Source organism: Molothrus aeneus, chromosome 12, assembly GCF_037042795.1.
Source record: "Molothrus aeneus isolate 106 chromosome 12, BPBGC_Maene_1.0, whole genome shotgun sequence".
In the NCBI taxonomy this organism is placed as follows: Eukaryota; Metazoa; Chordata; class Aves; order Passeriformes; family Icteridae; genus Molothrus; species Molothrus aeneus.
In genome coordinates, this window is record NC_089657.1 from 17585816 (window position 1) to 17606571 (window position 20756).

The 20756-nt window shown below is 39.7% G+C and overlaps 1 protein-coding gene across 2 annotated transcripts in view; it reads left to right on the plus strand.

The window, feature by feature from the left end:
* The window catches only part of IARS1 (isoleucyl-tRNA synthetase 1), a 94092-nt gene that overhangs the window by 18615 nt on the left and 54721 nt on the right, over nucleotides 1-20756 (plus strand). For both annotated transcript variants that reach the window (XM_066557992.1, XM_066557991.1), the window contains exons 8-14: nucleotides 662-809; nucleotides 1973-2060; nucleotides 5987-6047; nucleotides 7623-7718; nucleotides 12301-12423; nucleotides 13857-13948; nucleotides 16795-16893. In XM_066557992.1, the coding sequence (XP_066414089.1) occupies nucleotides 662-809; nucleotides 1973-2060; nucleotides 5987-6047; nucleotides 7623-7718; nucleotides 12301-12423; nucleotides 13857-13948; nucleotides 16795-16893 (707 nt within the window). The remainder of the gene's footprint in view (nucleotides 1-661; nucleotides 810-1972; nucleotides 2061-5986; nucleotides 6048-7622; nucleotides 7719-12300; nucleotides 12424-13856; nucleotides 13949-16794; nucleotides 16894-20756) is intronic.

The following is a 20756-nucleotide window of genomic DNA, read 5'->3' on the forward strand; positions in this document are numbered from 1 at the left end:
AATTTCAGAGGGAAAATTTCACATTTGCAGGCCTAGACTCGTTTTTACAAGCAGCTTTTCATCATATGTGAAATGTGAAGTGACTGAATAGGGTTGTAGTTGGCTGAAAGAAAAACTTCTTTTCAGAGGATTTTTAGGACTCATTTGAAGGTGAAGTTTTACAGGGTAGCTGACAAAAGTCTTCTTCCCTCAAGAGGGTCTTCTTCCCTGTATAAAGGTTTTTTACAATTAAATATTGACATACTCTTGTTTTTAAGTACCCCAAATGTTTTTTCCCCCTTGTTAACAACAACTTCTTAATTAGAGATGAATCATTTTATGTGATGGCTGTCCCTGGCTGCAGAAGAAAATGTGGAAGAGGCTTTATTTAGCAGTATCTGATAAACTGCTCATTTTCCTGACCCTTGAGATTGGTTCTAAACTTTGAAAATGGGGTTATAAGAGGTGCCTATAGGAACTGCACTTGTCTTTCTTTGGTGTTTTGGCAGCAAATGCCCCAAATCTCCCTGCTAATGGGGATTTTAACCCTGTGGCCTGGTTGGACTGGCAGACTGCACTGGTGTAATGAGGAGCTCAGTGACTGGTGCTCTCTCCTGACTTTAATGCTGCCACTGCACCTTTTCCATTGCAGATGAACATGGCATGTGAAATTGTTTTTCAGGATGTTCAGGATCCCTCAGTGACCGTGAGCTTCCCTCTGGAGGAAGATCCAAGTGTTTCCCTTGTTGCCTGGACCACGACTCCCTGGACCTTGCCCAGCAACCTGGCCCTCTGTGTTAACCCAGAACTGCAGTATGTAAAACTCAGAGGCAAGTGTGCAACACCCCTTCCTTCAGTGCCTGTGGATATGTATTTATGGGTTGTATTTTAGTCTGGTTTATGTGAAATTCACAGAACTTTTCTGGGGTTGAAGCAGTGATAGTGTGGAGGATGAGATTCACTTTGGATGTGGCTGATGATTTCCAGCTGCTCTGCTCTTGTTATTTAACATGAATTGAGAGGACTATTCCTTACAAAATACTGATAGGTGAAATAAAGAACAATAAAAAAAGGTGTGTGTGTTTGTAGTCTTTAATTATACCTTCATATATAAACACCTCTCCCCTTTTTTTAATAAAGTAAAATAGTGAGTAGGAATTTCCAGTTTCAACAGAACCTCATGAATCTGTTGTGTGTTAAACATGAGGTTGTGCAGGCCTCTGCAGTGAACTCCACCTGTTTGGGTTTTCTTTCTTTGAAGAGAACTAAGTGTGTTTCAGTTTTGAAAAGTTTGAACATGAATTTAGTCATCTTAAAAAGAAATACTGGGTATTTTCAGAAATAATAACCTCACTTTCCTGAGGCCCTGAGTTGGGTTTGGATGTCTCTGGCTCACTGCTGTGGGACAGGGTAGCAACCTGAATAAAATTTCTCATTGCAGTTAGGAAATCAGGATGGTTTGGGATAGAAAATGAGTTTTCTTCATAACATTTCACTCATTTTTGATGTTAACTTCCTTTGTTGGTATATACTTCTTTTATAAAGAAATCCAAGCATGAAATTGAAATAGCAAATCTCAGGAAGGCTGCATGAAGTGCAATCATTACCTTACAACTTAATAATATTAATTTTGTGTAGTCATTGTTCATCTTCCAATCATTTCCCTCTGTTTCAGTTACAATTTACTGAAACTTCTCAATTGCTTTTTTATTTGACTCAGCAATAATAGACAAGGTATTTCTGCCTCTGCAACAACAAAACACACTGAAAATCAGTGACCTGGGCTTTATCCTGTGGTTTCTATTTAAACTTAGCCTTTGGAAAGTGTTCCTTAACTGGCTGTATGGGGAAAAAGTAGCTGGAAAGTAGCAAAGGATTATTCTGGGCAGTTTTATTGTTAAAATATCTTGCATATATTGAAAGGTTTCATAATGGTGCAAATGAGGGGATTAAACTGAGATTTGTGAAACTCCTGTTCTATTTTATATTCTAGATAAAGCCACAGGGAAGATTTACATTTTGATGGAGTCCAGGCTGGTGGCACTGTACAAATCTGACAGTGAATATCAGATACTTGACAGGCAAGTACATAAATTATTATATTGCTAGCTTTCAGTGTTTTTCTAGATCAGAAGGTAAATGTTTTTGAGAAGATGGATTTCCCTGCATCTGTGTTTATATTGCAAAAATCTATAAAAGGAATTGAAATTTGCTGGAACAAATTGGTCTTGTATGTGAAGCTACAAATAGAAAAAAACTTTCATTGGGTCCCTGTATTGTAGTGGGGAATAAAGGTTCCATAGTCCACCCTTCTCCTTTGTGTTTACATAAAGGTAAAAGTTTGAGAAAATGCTGGAGGTGTGGTCCAGATGCCTCCTTCTACACATGATGTAAAGATTGAAAGGGAAATGGGCAAAGCAATCCCATTGTTTTTAGCAAATCAATATTAACTTCTCTAATTAGTGGCAGTCATTGCTTTCTGCTTACTCATCTTGATTAGGTGGAAAAAGAGGAATTCTTTAAGAAGTCAGTCTGGGCAGGGTAGCTCTTTTAGACAAAATGTCTGTCTTGGCTTCTCTTAAACGTTTTGTATAAACCAGCAGCCTGTTAAAGAGGTCAACTACAACAAACACTTGTTTGTTCACCTTATTCAAACAAACCAGAAAACCCTATAAAGCCCACATAACCACAATAAAAAAAATAGAGACTGGAAATGGTTTTGAGAATAACACCCCTTCTTCACTGACATCAGTTATTTCTGTTTTAGTCTTTTTATCAAGCATTTGAAAGCTGTAAATTGAAAAAATAGATGATATTTCAGCTAAGCAGTTGCATGTACTCATTAAATTAGGGAAATACAGAGCTGGAATGTTTCAGATGTTTCCTGTTCTGATGGCTCATACTGTGACAGTTGAATTATTTTAGATTCCTGCATTGATTTCTGCCCTTCCCCCCTCTATGAGAATGCTCTTAATCTGTCACTTGGTCTGTACCAATTTAAGCTGGTGTTCAGTTTCTAAAGATGATGTTCAGTGCTCTCATTCTTCAGGCTTGGCTGAACTTCTGATCTCTGGAGTTTTTCCCTCCCCTCTGAGTCATCAGTGGAGCCACTGAGCAGTGTCAGTGCCAGGATGGCCCTGCCAGGCCACCACTGGGAATTTTCTTTTGCTCTGATACTGAATTAACAATAACTTTCTCTTGAAGTGCTGGTGTATCCTCCAGTTCCAGTATTTGTGGGTGTTGGAATGATAAAGTATCAAAACTCTCACTAATATTAAGACCTAAATTTGATCTGCTTGCTTGCTATCTAAGCTGGCAATTCTGCCCCAAACATTGTATGCTCTTTAGCACTTCTCTTACTAAAGACTGTCCATCACCTGAAGTTGAATCAGGTTGTTAGACCTGTCTCAGTGGTTTTTAGGTCCATCAGTGCTTCAGTTCTCTTGGGAAATGCAGATACTCTGTTCCTTTCTGATCTTGACATCTGTTCAGAGTGTCTAAAAACTTCTATCAAAACCATTTTATGTTCTTAAGTATTTTTAAATACAGCTGCTTTAGGCTTAAAAACAAAGCAAGCTAGCTCATCTATTAAATTTGTTCATCTGTTGTCTTTTATTTCCAAATTCTTCTTTTAATGCAATACTACAAATTTAACTTCAGTGTGACTGCAGTCATTCTATATCAGGAGTGCACAGAACATTTTGGCCTTCTTTTGATGTGGTGTCTTCATCAGAAATTGGAAGAGCCTGCTCTTTAAGGCAGCCATGCACATTTCAGGTGTTGAATTTATGTCCCTGACTAATGGTATTTCTAACATCACCACTCACTCCCTCCAATCTCTGATTATTTTTTAAATTTCCCTTTTTTTTTAACCTCTGCCTGTCTATAAGGCTGCTAGCAAATCTCTTTGCAGAGCAGTATATTTTCATTCTTTTTGTATTAGTGCTGTGGTCTCTTCTCAAGCTGATATCTTTTCTGGTTTTGGTCATGCTCCAGATTTTCTGATGATATGTAAAAATTAATTTTCCCTAATGTGAGACAATTAAAAGGTAGCTGGTAGTTGAATGGATCTGTGAAAGATGTAGATCTAAAAGTATCTAAATTCACAGAAATGAACTTCACCACTTCTGCTCTTAACTTTTTTCTTCCTTTATCTCACTTTTACATTCTCAAGCAGTCAGGGCCTTGGGGGAGAAGTTGATGGAACAAAATCTACAGCAGGATCAGGCTGAGGTCAGGGAATGGTCAGTGTCTGAAGTCCCCTGAACCTCATGAGTGTGTCTGGGCGTATTACCCCAGTTTTGGCATTGGGGTAATACCAAAATACCCTGTTTTATTTAGCAGGGGTAGGATGTGGTTTTTGAGCATTTCCCTCCCCTTGTGTTAGATTCCAGTCCTTTGGAATTTAATTTTTAATGCTTTTAATTTAATGCTTTTAATTAAAAGCATTTAATTTCTTCACACCGTTTTTCCTGCTTGTCTCTTTTTGGATTCTAAAGAATCCAAACCAGAGATTTCTGATCTCCCGAGAGTGAAGGATTGCTGAAGTGATTTTAAACAAATCTTACTGCTATAACTTAGGTCACAAGAAGGCACCATTGTATAAATTTTCAACCTGAAGTTCAGGACTTTGACAAACAAAGCATTTCAGATCCCAAAATGAAAATCAGGAATGTGATCCACAGCCTTTACCTTTCTCTGACTTGTGTTAAAAAAGAATATAACTACTTTTTTTTTTTATTTTTTTTAAGCCAATTCTGGTGCTTCACATTCTGTATCTGAGCATTCCCACATCTGTGTGGCTGAGCACTGGGATGCTTCTCTCTCATCTGATCCCGATTAAGCACCTCAAACATTCCTAAGGCTGTTTGTAATATAAAAACATATAAACCATCTGCAAAGCTGAGGCTGAAAATAGAAATCTCCCCTATTCCTAGAGGATATTGTGTGTGCTGAGCTGAGTATGTAGGGGCTTGACAGCTGGCCTGCAAACAAAGCTGAGTTAATAGAAAAAATTAATAGAAGAAATAACAATTGATTTTTGAGTGTATCTATAGCAAGGAAGAAGACAAAGCATGGAAACCAATTAGAAAAGATACATGAATATTTTTGTAAGCTAGACTACTTTCCTTTCCTGTGTGGGCTTGTTTTCTTGAACTTGGCAGTAAATGCTGCTGCAGGTCCTTCCTGTGCAGGGGAAAAACAGCTTGGGCAAGTCCCCCACTTTGAAGGAGTCCAGTGTTTATGGTTTGACCATTGTTTGGAAGTTGTAGATCAAGGCCAGAGCAGGGAGAGACCACAGCTGGGACACAGTCAGAGAGCCAGCCCATCTATTAGATTAAGTTATGTTTTAACTGGATTTTCCCCCTGAAGTTGGGCAATTTAAGCACTTTCAGGGGAGTTGTGAGCTGCAAATCCCAACCTGAGCCCTGCCTTTGTCAGCTGCTGTCAGAGGCTCCATCCCTGCCCCTGTGCCTTGTCTGGTTCAGCTGCTCCCCAGGCAGCCCTGTCTGGGTGGGATCATCCCCTGGGATGCCTGGGGAGAGGCTGGATGCCCAGTTTGGAATAAGAATGAGATATCTGAGCCTCACAGGCTGCAATACCTGTGTCACTGTCTTCTGTATGTAAAACTTCAGGTGTTTTGGGTCATTATTTAGTGCTCTTGGACATGCTGAGCTTTAGGGCTTTGTTGTTATGATTCTTGTGTTTTATCCAGAAGATTCTTGCCTGGCTTTACCATAAGGAGCTTGTCATTAATGCTTAATTCCTTTATTAATTGATATTGATTATTTGATTGAAGCCCATCAGGTACAAGTAGTTGACTGGTAGCAGAGATGCATAAAAGACATTGGTTTTTCTCCCAAGTTACCACACAGGTGGGAAGTAAACTTAAGGAAATTATTTTTGTCTTCTGAAATCAAATTCTGTCAGGGAGGTGAAGAAGCAAATAGAAAAAAACCCAGTTTTCAAGTTGTTCATTTATATTCTTGTAAATCTTTCTCTTCAGGTTTCCTGGTATTGTTCTTAAAGGCAAGAAATACAAGCCACTCTTTGAATATTTTATTCAGGTAAGATGAACCAGTTTGGTGTTTGATACAGAATATAAAGACAAAAATAAAACTAATTCTGAGTAGTTCTTGTTTATATTATAAAAAGATCTTGGGTTCTAATAACAAACTCCAGATTGTATTAAATAGTGAAAGTTTGAAAAACAGAGTTGACTTTTTTCTCTAATTTTTTCCTTTAAGTTTTAAATATACTCAGAGTAAACAGTGGATGATAAATAGAAGTTTGATTTCAGATTGCAGAGACACTTCAATACATATCAACAAGTGCATATTAACCAATATTCTCTCATTTTCTCATCTGGTGATTGTTGTCTACCTCCTAAGTCCAGCTTTTCTTCACAAGGGAATGACTTGGATAACAATGACAGTCATGTCATGTTTCCCACTGAAGAGTTAAAATCCTTTGCTAAAACCCTACTGATGTATCAGATTTATCTGGATGCAGCTTTTCAGCTGCATTAGCTCTGGCATCATACATGATAAACGAATATGTAGCAACAGGAGAGTGCCTAGAGAATTTTTCTAATTTTTTAAAAAAAATCTGATTAAAAACTGATGAGATTTTTCAAAGAGGAGAGGTGCAGCACTGCTGGCCAGACAGCTGGGACCTCCTGTGAGGGATTTGGCCATTTGAGACACTTCCTGTTCCTAAAGATGTGCAGGAGTCAGCAAAGGTGGGAAAACCTCTGCAGGGAGCAATCTCTGATATTTCTAGAGGAAAGTCAAACACAGCTGAATCTGGAATATTGCACTGTGCATCTGAGGGTTGGAATGGATACATTTTGTGAGTCCTGCTGTGCTTGAAAGGAGCAGATGGGGGCATCTACAATTTTTTATTTACAATGGAGATCTTATCTCAAAATAGCTCCCTTCAGAACAAGCCAAACTTAATATTTTCTAACATATTTGGTTCAGCTGTGACTGCAGTAATTTTTTTTTTACTATTTTTGTTTTAAGGAATAGTAAATAACCCTTTATTTTTCATTATCTGTATACTGAACACACTGAAAATTGTCATATCTTTTCTTAGCAAATTTTTTCTGGATTTTCTCTTCTCTCTGTTTTTAGTTGTTTAGAACATTTACCATGTTCTTATTCTCTGGAGGAAATAAGGAAAATGTGTGACTATAAAATCCAACTTTTTATTTAATTCAGAAGTATAGGGGACAAAAAAAAATGCAGGGAAGCTTTTGTACCTTTCTTGGCTGTGTCCCCACGTTCAGGAGTGTATTGATTTGCAGTCTGTTAAGCACAGAACTGTGTGAAGATCTGTGCCTTGAAGAGAAATTGACTTGGAGGCCTTCTGGAGAGGTGTGAGATTTAATCACACTTGACACTCTTTAAATGGAGTACACAGGTGTCTGGGCTATGGGAAGTCATTAAGTCATGTCAGGGATGTCACATTTTACCATGTCACTGATTTTTGATGCAGTTCTTTTCTCTTTTGTGTGGCTTGTGGCTCTGCCAGGTTCTGAACAGCTCTGTTTTGCTGTATGTGTGTAAATAAATATCTCTAAAATATAAATATCTATATAAATACATATCTATATATAAAATGATATTTTTGTGTTACAGTGCAAAGAAAATGGTGCTTTTACTGTGGTGGTGGATGGTTATGTGAAGGAGGAGGAAGGCACAGGGGTTGTCCATCAGGCTCCCTATTTTGGTGCTGTAAGTATTAACTACCCTGTAGTGTATCTGTAATGTTAATTTTGGCCAGCACACATTGCTTGGCTTTCCAGCTCCTGGGGACTCTCTCAGGGTGATTGATGTTCAACCATCTTCCCATTTGCTGCTTAAACGTGTAAGAAAATAATGTAGCTTTGTATTCTCATGAGCTCTTCCATTAGTGCCTGTGCTAGGCTGGAGGTTTTTGTGTCCCCCTCTGGAGGTTGGGTTGTGTTGTGTGAGCTGAGCTCCCCACTGGATCTTTTGGGTGTCACTGAGCTCAGCTTTTCCCAGAGGCTGAAGCTGGAGCTTTGGGAAGGGCTGATCTGTGGCACTGCTAGTGAAAACTGGCTTTGCTAAGTGATGATTTTGGTTGGGAACAGCAATTCTGCTCAGTGTTTCAATTTCATTATTCACTGGGCTTTTAGAGAATGAGAAAATGCTTTCACTGCTTTTGTCCTGAGACTTTATCCTTTGGTGTGAAAGGATTTTGTTGCACTCCATTCTTTTTTTTTTCTGTCTTTATTGTCTCTCAGTCTGTTTTTTTTTAAAGCTAAGAGGAATAATTTGTCATGGATTTAATCATTTCAGTTTTTAGACACTTGAATTAAATGCACTGGTTCAGGCTCATTGTCCTTTTTGTAGAGTGTCCTGTCTTCAGCCATTATCCAAAGATGCCCTCAAAAAACTTGCAGTGCCTAGCAATTAGCAATCCCTGGACCATGAGCTCTGTCATAATTTCCAGAGAAACTTGGCATTAGCAACAGGCCTCTTTGTATTCATGTGAAATAGCCCATCCTCTTCCATCCTTTTTCCCCTGCATTTTGCTGAAGGGAACATCCATTGTGGTGGTGTTTCCCTTGTCAGGATGATGGTTGATATGAAAAGATGTTCCAGCTTAATATAGCTCTGAATAAAGAAAATTAGAGTGGGTTGTGTTAGCAGTTAATGAAGAAAATGGTGGTGGCTGGTCAAGTGTCCTCAGGAGGGTAAATCCTGTCCCACTTCTGCTCCTCAGACTCTCCCTGGAGCTGAATCCTGGATGTTCCAGAGGGGTGGGGGTTGATTTAGAGTCAGGAGCTCTTGCTGTGGGAGATGGAGGGAAGGAGCTCTGGAAGAAGCTTTCCCTGGGCAGGAAAGAATCGCACAATCCCTAAGAGTGGATTGTGTATTTGCACAGTCCAGTTAAATTTATTGGAAACAGCTTGTTGGAAAGCTTGACTGGCCTCTTAGAGCAAGGATTATCTGCCCTCTTTTATTTGATTTTTTTTTAATAAGCCCACTGAGTTTTGTAAACACAGAGGAAAAAATATTTTTCTCTCTCTCTCCCCTGGGAAATCAGCAATTACTTGTAAAACATTTTTTCTTAGGAACAAACCTGAGACTAACAGTTAAATGCTTCACAAAGAAAAAAATATATAAAACACTGTGTGAGGAAAAAGTGCACAGACATCACAAAGAAAACCTTGCAGTCATCAGCTAAGGAGAGGTTTGATAACTTTTGGTGCAGGGACCTGAGTCAAGGCTGTGCTGCCTTCACAAGGAAAGTGCACAGTGTGTGTTGCACTTAAAGCTGCTGCCTTCTTTTTGGGGTGCATGTAATTCAGTTTTGAAGCCCCTGGATTATTTCTGTTCAGAAAAGCTCCCAGAGGTGCTGGTGTAAGCTCAGGATTTCATTATTACACAGCAGGTTCTGTGTAGAATCCTGCTGGTATTGCTTGTTGGGCTTTAGACAGGCTTAGCTGAAGGAAGGGAGATGGTTCATGGTAGCAGACAGGATTGTGTTCCTGCTTAATTGGCTCCTCTGCACCTTCCTGTTGAGGTGGAGGTGAATAGAAAAGGAATAACTGCACCAGGATGATCAGAGGTGAAGAAATAAAGCACAGTCCTTCACAGCAAGCCTTGAGATTTGTCTCTGATCTTTCCCATCAATATAAATGAGTCCATTTGATAAATAAAGTTGGAAAGTCAGGGTTTTATTTACTTAGTTATTTATAATCCTACTTACTGATACATGTTCTGTATTGCTGATAGCTCAGCAATGGATCCTTCTCCAAAAAATGGAAAGTAAAAATTCACTTCCATTAAGTTCCAGATGTAGTTTCATTGTCTTGTGTGATGCCTTTGCCAAATGCAAGCTGCCACACCATATCAGAGCACTCTATTATTTCAGTTCAAAAGACATCAAAATTAAAGCTCACAGAACAAGACAAACCTGTATTAAAAATGCTGTAAACTCATTGTACCTCCAGATTAACATGACACTAAAATTCAGCTGCTCAGGCATTTCATCATATGTAGATGTACCTGCAGTCAACTTAAAAGCTTTAGTAACCCTTGAATTTGCATACAAATTTTTAATTTGCTATACTGCTAGTGCCTGCTCAGGCTGTGACACACAACTTTCATAGATCTGTTACTGATGCACTTTTTTTTCAGTACCTGACACTTTTGGCAAAAGTGATGTTTGTTTTTGCTAAGAGGTGCTGAAGGTGAATGTTTGACTTCATGTTTCTGTTCTTTTGTTAAACGTTCACATAAAAAAGCTTTTGATTTCTCACAAATGAGCTGTACTTATTAATTTTGTATATTACAACTTCTGTGTGTAATCTTCTGAGGGATTTTGAGGTACAGGAGTGACCACTGTAACTCCTACACTGGAAAAACCTGATGTTGATCTTGGCTTTTATGTGAGCAATAGTGTTGTGTGACAGAAGCTGTTCTCACTGTTGGAGAGGCTCTTCTGGGTCACAAGGGCAGGGGCAATAATTATGGGATGCTTTCTGCAGCTGCTGGACAGGTGTCCTGGTTTAGGGCAAGTTTGGGAGAGAATCTCCAAAGGGGGCCCCTCCAGAAAGCAAACCCAACGGGTTTGGGAAGGATTCCTCAGAGAGAAGTGGAAAGAACCTGTTTATTTAACAGGCACAGCACCCCCAGCACACAAAATGAACAATACTGGGTGACACCACTCTGTCACTGCTCTGACAAAGATGACAAGTTCAGAAAGTCTCTCCTGGGGGTGGTCACTCTGTTCTCAGTCCCTCCTGTGCTGGGGCAGCTGCTGCAGCCACAGGGTGCAAACTCTTGGTGTTCCCAGGTCCCAGCCCAGAGCAGGTTTGAGTGTGTCCAAAAAAGGAAAGGAGAAACAGTCCAGGAAGAAATTTGGACTGTTTAGCTAAACTAACTAATGAGCAGAAGCAAGAGCAAGCAGAAGCAAGAGCAAAGCAAAGCAAAAGCAGCACCATGTACTGTCCTGTCTGTGTGTCCCACCAGCCGTGGGGGAGTGCCTGATGAGAAACCCAAACAAAACTTGCACTCTTCAGAGCCAGTCTTGAAGGCACAGAACATGATATCCAGCATGAACAGCACACAGGAATGGGGATACAAGCATCATAACATCACCCTAGGACAGCAGGGCTGTGCTCTGCTGTGAGCGCTGGGGCTGCAGGGATTTGTTGGTTTGTTATTTCTATGTGTAAGGCTTTGGTCCACAAAGCAGCCAACTTCCCCATCTGTGGATGGATTTCATCCTTGTAAAACACAGCAAGTCTGGCTTGGGGGAGTGGGAGCATCAGGGATAGTGGGGAGAGCTGGAGGGGCTGGATGAGGCCACAAGGGACATGGGAGCCCTGCCCTGGCTCAGCTGGGTTGGTCAGGGCCAGGGAAGGAGAGCTCAGGGAGCTGTGGAGCACTGCCCTGTAAATGTGCATTTACACCCTGTCCTTGGGCAGCCTCAGAGGGTGCTTCAGGTGCAGCTCCTGTGAAACAGCTGCAGTGTATCCTGTCAGCCATTGCTGTGACTGGGTAAGGTACAGATTTACTGTCCCTTCAGCCTGGAAGGTAAAATCTCAACTTTTCTATCCCCCTACTGATTTTGTTCTCATCTTTTCTCCGATGCCATTATTGTTCAGTCATGTTCAGGAAAGTCTGAAGCAACTCTTTTTTTAAATTTTTTTTTCCCTTACTGCTACAGGAAATTAAAAATTTAAATGGAGACTGGCCAGGAAAAAAAGCTATGATGTTGTCCATGTGTGGTTCTTGGTCAGTAGCATTGCCTATGGGCCAAAAATGATTGAGAAATACAGTTTAAAGACTTTGGATTGTTAAGACATTCAGAAAATGGGATTGCTTATGTGAAATGCCAGAATTGGATTGATTAAAACAACCTGCTTTGTGAAACAAGCCCTGTTGGCTGGAGAGCTGGGCAGAGCCAGGCTCAGGATGGAGTGGTTGGATTCCTTTGCCATGCAATGGTTGCCTGAAGCTGTTCACTCCATGGGTGTGCGTGTGCTCAGACACATAAAATACACGTGTGTGTATATGCACTGATGTGCAGAGAAACACATCCACATATCCCCTGTACTAGGGGACAGTCTGAAGAAATCTTAATTTTCTGCATGACTAAAACTACAGTCCTGTAAAAAAGGACTTGCTCATAAGTATTTGGGATTAGTGAAGCCTGAGTATTTTGCTATTCTTGTCCAGTCATCACATTTTCTGTTCAATACTTCATTTCTGTTTCGAGGGATGGGTATCTTAGCCAGTATTTTGTATTCTTACAGCTTGCTGCTTGTCTCTTTTGCAGGATGATTACAGAGTCTGCATGGATTTTAATATCATTCAGAAGGACTCTGTGCCTGTGTGTCCTGTTGATGCATCAGGCTGCTTCACAGCAGAAGTGACTGACTTTGCTGGGCAGTATGTGAAGGTCAGTGGGCCTGAAATACTTTATTCAAGATACATTTTATATATAGTAGAAACTTTCTTTTCTTTCCCTGTGTGAGCTTGTTTTCAATGTGTGACTGGTATCTGGATAAATTAAAATTTGTTTTAACATTTGTTTAATTTGTTTATTAAGCAGCTGAGAAAAAAGTTGAAATGCAAGTAATGTTGTGGTGAGAGGGCAGAGGAGTGTCCTGTTTGGAGCTGCTCCAGAGAGACTCTCACTCACTCTGAGCTTTTTCCTGACAGAAATGTCATGTCCAGAGTCTCCAGGCACATGTGCAGGGCCTCCCTCACCTCTGGATGACTCTGAATTTCCAGGTGCCATCATTAAGCTTCTCCCAGCCAGTTAATGTAACGTGACCCCCTAGAAAAGAGAAATTCAGTCATTTCCCCACTTGTGGCCTGTGCTGCAGTGGGAATTTTCTCGCCAGCAGGTGCAGGAGAATCCCTGGAAAAGGAACCCCCAGGAACTCCACATTGCTGCAGATACAAATCCCTAGCAGGGAGTGCCTCTTCAAGTCCATGTCCTGAGAAAACAAATTGCTTTTAGCCCTGCTGCTCCAGTTAGATGGCAAAGCAAGTTCCTGTAAACAAATGCAATAAAGGATTTTACAGTCTTTTCCAATTAAGTTGAGGATTCAATCAGCTATCTTTCCCTCCTGCTTTATGCATTAAGGCAAATAAGAGGACACTGGAGGCTCCATGTTTAGCTTTTTGCTGGTAAAAATCTGAATTTAAGCCTCTTGGAAAATTTTCTTATGATACTGAATTTTTCACTCATGGATATTTATATATTTTTTTTTTCCTTAATGTCGTACTGACACTTGTATGTTCACTAGATTGTCTTAAATTATCAATATACAGCTTTCACTTCCAGCTTAGCATGAAATCCCAGTTAGTTAGGGAGGTACTGTGAAATATGCTTCAAATTCTGAAATTCAGTCACTTTAGAGGAATGTGGTACCAGGAAGTTTAAATACTAGGTAAAAAGCACTATGTGATTTCCTGTCACAAAATTAGAGGACTCAGTCATTAGGATATTAAATAATGTGGTTTCTGGCTTGTATTGGTGCTTCAGAAAATTGGAATTATACACACAGTTGTGTGTATATGGAAAGAGAGTTAAGGCTATAAAAGGACTGGTGCTTTAATTTACAAATTCTAATTTATCCATATAGCAGAGACACGTTGAAGACACTGTAGATAAACAGGGTTTGGAGAGCAAATAACTTTGCAAATTTAGTGTTTTACAGTGCCCCTGCAGGAAATGTGATAAATGTGATAGCAATTTTGTGTGTGTGTGTGTGTAAATACTGGGTTATGCATAGATTTTTTTTTAAATTAATTTGAGTATCTGAGACAAATCCTGTAGTAGCTTAGAGACATGTGCATTCCAAGGCCAATGTGTGTTTTCAGGATGCAGATAAGCACATCATCAAGTGGCTGAAGGAGAAGGGCCGGCTGATCCACAGCACCACCTTCCAGCACAGCTACCCCTTCTGCTGGAGGTAAGCTCACACCTGCACCTGCCTTCAGCTCAGCTTCTAACCCAGAAATTCTTCAGCTGGCTCCTCCCTCCTTTACTTAATTTTCCTGACAAAACTAAAAGTAACACAGAGCGAGATTATTAATTCAGGAGAGCTCCAGTTTTGGTTTAGTCATCAAGAAATTTTCCTTTTTTTGCCATAAAACTGATGAATTTAGGTGTAGTGCTGAAATTTAGTTTTTATTTATGATTTTAAATGTGTGTTTTTGTAGTTTGTCTTGCTCATTTCTCAGTGTAAAACTCCTAACTAACCACCTCTTGTAAAAAAGTTAATTTTTAAGCAGCTGAGTGATAGGAAAGGATTTTTTTGATACTCTTTGAATTGTATGCAAATAAGCATATCACAGAAGGTCTTTAGATGTTTGTGTTCAAGCTTTGTATGTTTTGAATAAAATGGCTAAAATATAGCTCTTTTGAACCTTCTAAGAGGACTTATTTCTTTGAAAGAAGCCCAGATGCTTAAAAAGGGAGACATCTCCCTAGGTGGATGTCTCTGGGGGAAGTCTCCATGTGGAATTCTCCATGGGCCTTCAATATCAGTGAACAAATAAGTTTTGGTTCTGAGGAATACAGGCTAGACAGATTTCATCTAGAAATGAAGCTTGTTTTTATTAGTGTTCTCCCTGGTTTGAAATTTCCACAGTTGCTGTTGTAAAAAAATCACCAAACAATATCAAATTAAAAGAAAAAGAATCTTCAGTAACGTTTTAGTAGAGTATTAAATTCTTATTATGAGCAAAGACAGACTTAAATTAAAATATTTAATTTAATTACCTGAAGATTTTAAGTCTTATCTGATGTATACAGCACCTGTACTGAAATAGCTGTGATAAAAGCTCATCTCTCTGTCTGGCTCTGACTCTGCCAGGTGAAGTGTTCTAGCAGGGTACATTTATCTTTAATTTATAGGAAAAATAACCTTTGCTTGCTCTTGAGCAGCAGGATTGGTTTGTTTCTAGCAGCTGCCTGGAGGAAGAAGGGAAATTGCTCTTCAAGTGTTACATCCTTGATGATTTGGGACAGTTTTTGAAAAATGGCAGGCCCAAAATCAGGCAAGGCTTGTGTTTTTCTTGTGCAGCAACTCCAGTATCCAGTCATGGCCTTCTGAGATAAAAGCAGGGATGCAGAAGTGCTGATTCTGTAGAAGATCCTTAATCCTGCCACTCTGTTGACATTTTTGTTGATGGATGATAAGTTGCAGGCAGCACCTAGCAGCAAATTATCCGGTGGGAAGAACCGAACAATGGATTTTACTTGAAAAGCTCATTTCACTGCCATCACAAATCAAACCATAATTGGAATATGCTAAAAGTAGAAGAGCAGTTCTTAACTTTGAACATAGTTATAAGTTATATTGATTAATGGAAGAAAACTTTGCTATCAGACTCTTCTTAATGTACTCCTGCTTTTCCCTGAAACCAAGCAGTTGTTGAATCCTTGGGATGTTGAGAAATTTGCCTTCTTTTTTTACATATCATGAAATCAGGATCCTTCTCTGTTTAGTAACTTTCTGTCAACTAAACTTTCAAAAAACCCATGAAAACCACAACAGCTTGGTAAGGACACAGTAGATAGTTTTCAGTTAGAATGTGTCTTTATTGGAACTGCTGAAAATGGAGGACATTGGTCAGAACTGGGGATCTTGGGAGTCTTTGTCTGGGTCTGGGCAGCAGTTCATGTGCTCACTGCACATGGGAGATAACAGGAGTTTCTCAGGTGAATTTTTGTGTATTGCCAAGTTCTGAACCAAAGTGACTTAAACAAAAGTAATATTTTTCAGAAACATTTTGTGGGTTGGATTGATGCTAAAGGAGAATGAGCTTCTTGTCCCAGTGTTGTTTGCCCCTCTGTACCCACAGATCCTATGCCCCAGGGTTCTTGTCCCTCCTCAAAATGGAATAATGGGATGGATGTGAAGGGTTAGAAATGTCTGAGCTCCTGCTAGTGACCCGTGCCCACTGTTGGATCCCAGGATCCTCCAGAAGGATGTGCTGCCTGAACAGTTACTGTGGAACTGATAAATCAGAGACTGGGTTGGGACACTCTAGTCAGATGCTTGGAGATACTGATTTTCCCAAGTAATTTAGGGAATTGCTCAATCTGTGCTCTGGCCAATTGTGTTTCCATTTCTAAGCAATCCCAAGTTGTGAAACTGCTCTCCTCCCGTAAGAATTTTCTTTTATTGCTTATTGAAATAAGGAATATGTTAAGATATATTTAAAACTTCTTTTATATGCTTATCTGGATTTCTTGCTTTCCCTCTCCTCCTGGAATAGAACTTTCTTCTGGTTAACCCTAGGTGCTGTTACTTCTTTATGATTTGTGATTATTATTTTAAATGCAAGTAGTAAAAGCACAGCATAATGTTCCCTGGCTTTTCAGGCTCATGTACACATAAAAAGTGATGCAGAATGAGCTCATGTGGAAGACTGAAACATGACTCATTTTAATAGTTACTGAAGTTCATCATGTTGTACTATGTAGGAGCACAAATTTCAAATTCAAGTATCGTTTGAACATTCTCATGATTGCTCTTGCTGTACAAATTCCCTGAATTACTGGGTTTGAAGGCTGTAAAATATTTTTTCAGGACTGGATTTCAAAATAGTAGCTCACATAAGTGTAACAGTTTATGTAATTTAACAAACCAAACAAACCCCAACCTTTAACTGTGATAATATTTCAGCAGCAGTGAACTCAGTCTGTGAAAAGGAGATGTCATGTGCAAAAATAAATATTAAAGAGCACTTTATAACTAATGTAGCATTTAAAGATGTGTTTGTTTGTTTTATTCCCTTCCCTGCACAGGTCAGATACCCCGCTGATCTACAAAGCTGTGCCCAGCTGGTTTGTCAGGGTGGAGCACATGGTGGAGAAGCTGCTGGAGAATAATGCCCAGTGCTACTGGTAATGTGTCCTGCAGAAATCTCATTTATTCCTCTCCCTGGACTTGGGGTGTAGGGGGTGTGGGCTGGAGCTCTCCAAAACTGTTCCTCTGCTCACTCTGCTTCATATTTCCACTCCTTTTCAGCCAGTGCTGCTGGGACCAGTTCTAAACAGTATTTTAGCTCAGTTCTATCAAGGTTGAATATTTCCTGGTAATTTATAGGGAAATACACTACAGGGTCGTTAAAAGTGCCCTCCAATCATGGTATGCAAACCTAAATAATTCAACATGAGAGAAACTGCAGAGGAGAATCATCCTGCAGAAGCAGAGGTGTGCTTCCCAAAAGGCTCCACCTGAGACAGTAATAGAGGCAGCTTAGGGCTGTGTATATATTGTTCCAAATTAAACCAATTTTAGACAAGGTTTTTTGATCTAGTTATTACAGATAAGGTTGATTACTTCATCATAGGTGCATTTGAAGAAAAAATCCACACCCCCCAAACAGCCAGAAAAAGCTCAACCCAGCTGCCTTAATTGTTGTAGGTAAACACAGGCTTAAAGGAAAAATTCTATTAATGGCAAAAAGGAAATCTCGACATGTGTATAGGGAGTGTGAAAAATACTTGTGTGAGATTTGTGTAGAAAACAGCAGATGAGCTTCAGATAACAAATGCATTATTAATTACAGTAAAAAGGGACTGTTGGTGCTGGTGGCCTTTTTAGGGAGTCAGTCCTGGGTCTGTGGTGTGTTAGTCACAAAAGGACCTTATCTTCTGCACTTTCATAAGCTGCATTTTTATTTCCCTTCCTGTCATCCATCACTTGTGCTTGGGAGGCTGAGACCTCCCAGTGAGTGAGGAAAACTTGGAGATTACAACCTCATTCAGTCTTTCCTTCTGAGGGCTGCAGGGAGAGCTGGGATTCCACCCCTCTCCCACCTCATTTGCCTCTTGGAAAGAAGGTGACTCAACCTTCAGTGAGCAATTACAGCTTGTGCTGCCTTTTTTTCATGGACAGTGGCTGGCAATTAAATTCTCCATGAGCAGCTTTTGCATAAGTGCTGACGTGGTGCAGGCAGTGTAAATCCTGAGATCTGAGGGAAAAGTCAGTGATCCAGAATGGAGCTGCCCAAAAATGCTGCAGCACAAGCCCAGTCTGCCTGTGTCAGGAGAGTTTAGAGATTAGTGAGTGCTGTTTTCTGTTTTCCACAGCAGAACATACTGTGATCCTCCTTTGGGGCAAAAATAAGCTGGAGAGGGGGTGAAAGTGTTTGTTCTTAGCTTTAATTAGCTTCCTCAAGATGCTTTCACTGTTGGGATGACAGTAGACCTGCATACTTAATTTCCACATGAACAGAAGAAAAAATGTAATGATCCTGTTAAGAAGTGCTTGAATGGATGGGTTTTGCTTTTCCAGAAGTAGAGCTTCAGGAAGGAGCTGCTAAGTGACCTCCATTCATCCAGGAGACATTAATTAGTGAGAACTACTGCTCAGTTGGAGCCCTGCCTCATGCACATATTTGGGGTTTCAGTGGTGCTTTTGGAAGTGCTGATAGGGGGGATACCAGTGGAAGCAAATCTTGGAGCTGCTCCTGCAGAGGTTGGCTGAGAAGAGCAGGCAATGCCATCATTTGGCCATTTCCAAAATGCTTGGAATTACAGGAACCATTTGTCCTTTAGGCAATTCCTGAGTCTGAACACAATTCCATAATTGAACATAAAACTGGTTCCTCAGGACTCCTCTTAAAACAATGTGGTCTTAAGGATTTTAGGAAGTTTTTTGTTGGGAATGTAGCTACAAGTAGAGATGTTTGATCATAGAATCATTAATAAATAATATGTATTTCCAGTATGTGATTTCATAGTAATTTGAATATTGGGTAACCTGGAAGTTGGCTTTTAAAATCCAGCTTTTGTAAAGAATAAGGGAGTGTTTTTGAGGTTTTCTTCATCTGTTCTCCATTGATGCCAGTTTTGTTTGGGCTTGTAGCTTCTGAAGTTGGCATTGAGACTGCTGGCCTTCTGCAGTATTCATTTATTTAAATTTTGGGAACTCCTTCCTTCCCAAAACCTACTTTTTCTGCTTTTTGAAGAGACTTGATCTCTGAAAGTGTCACAGGAATAATATGTAGCTTTTTAAAAATTTATTTTTGGACTCTCTGGGGCTTCAGCATGTCCTGAAAATGAGAAAATTTGGGATAAATGCTTTTCAGACTATATTAACCTTTACAAAATGGGTTTGACTGCATTGCTTTTTTTATTCCTACAAATGACTGATAGGTATATTGTCCCTTAAGAATAGCTGCCCTCTTGATAGATATCCTTTCTGATGAAATAGATTAAACATACTTGGACAAACTTTGTCAACCTGATTGCATTTCTAATTAGTTTTTTAGTGAATTACCCAACTTATAAGGCCACAGTCATTCAAAATTTATTAAAACCAGTAACTCTATTTTCATTTTTCAAAATGAATTTAACTATCACTTCCAATAATGGTTGCATGAGTAATGTGCCAGCATTTTTGTAAAGCCAGAAGCCAAGAAACCCTCTCTGCTCTGTTGCATCCTTATTTCAGTCAGACTGGGAATTAACTTGTGTTGGATACTGATGAAAATGCACAATTGGAACAGTATTTAGGGGGCTGTGCTTCAGCCTTTAATTGAAGTTCCCTTACTGAATGTTCTTTACTATATAACTGAGATCTTATTTAAAGAAAATTTAAATTAAACAGATTCTCTTCTGTTTGGCATCCAGGCACCCACTGCTGCTGTATTTGAGATGAAGAGGGGCAGATTTGGCTGCTGTAAAATGCAGACTTTGTCAGATCTTGGCTTTCTGTTCTCTTGATAAGGAGAGTTGGATGCAGCACCAAGGTGCTGTCTGGATTTCAGCCTTAATTGTTGTCACCATCATTTTCTCAAATGGTTTGTTGAAAGAGCATTTTTTATGTACCCACGGACTAAACCAGGCCATGTTAGATTATAATTACAATATAGGACTAATTCCTGTCATCAGTGTTCAAAGTTGGTGTAAGTTGAAAATTTATAAGTTACTGAAAAGAATAAATCTGTACAACTTCTAATGAGAATTCCAAACTGTAGTAGCTCATCCTTCTGGCAGTGGATGTTTTATTTCCATTCTTGCAGACTGATAGAAAAGACTCTGTTTAAATATTAGCTTTGAACTCTTTTTTCTTTCTTTTAAACCTCCCTCACTTCAAGTTCTCCTTCAGTAACTCCTCAAACATTGACCTGTAGCTGTTGCCAAGTTTCTAATGTTAAAGACATTGTGCAGTTCTGACATTGTTTGCATAAGATGTGCAGCACTTGCAGGAGGAGAAAAATGAGCATCAGTGGAAGGAAAGCAGTGATGGGAGACAGGGACTTCAAAGAAGCCAAACCTTTTGTTCTGGCATCTTCTCACCACTGAAGAACTCAGGTGCTGTAATCAAGAGCTTGATGTATGGTTGAAGGTATTGTTTTCCTGACTTCCATCACTTAAGCTGTTAGTTCTAGCTGGAAATGCCACCCACAGCACATTTCTGTGAGTGAAATTAAAATGAGAGTTTTGCACTCAATCCCTGCAGCTCCTGAGTGAGCCCAGGTATCTTCTTATGTGTCCATCAAGCTTTGCAGAAGCTTTCACCCTGGTCATTTTCATCTTTGACCATGAAACTGTCTCCCACCTGTGGAAAGGTGAGATGTGATCAGGAATGATGCCTGCTTGTGTCAGAAACCCCGAGGCTGTGCAGGGGATGGGCTGTGGAGCCCAGCCACAATAGAAAGCAAATGTTTATTTTACTGAACTTGTCATTTTTGTTCACATGAGGATTCTGAGTCTGTAACAGGGCAACAGAATTTTAAATCATAACATTGTAGAGC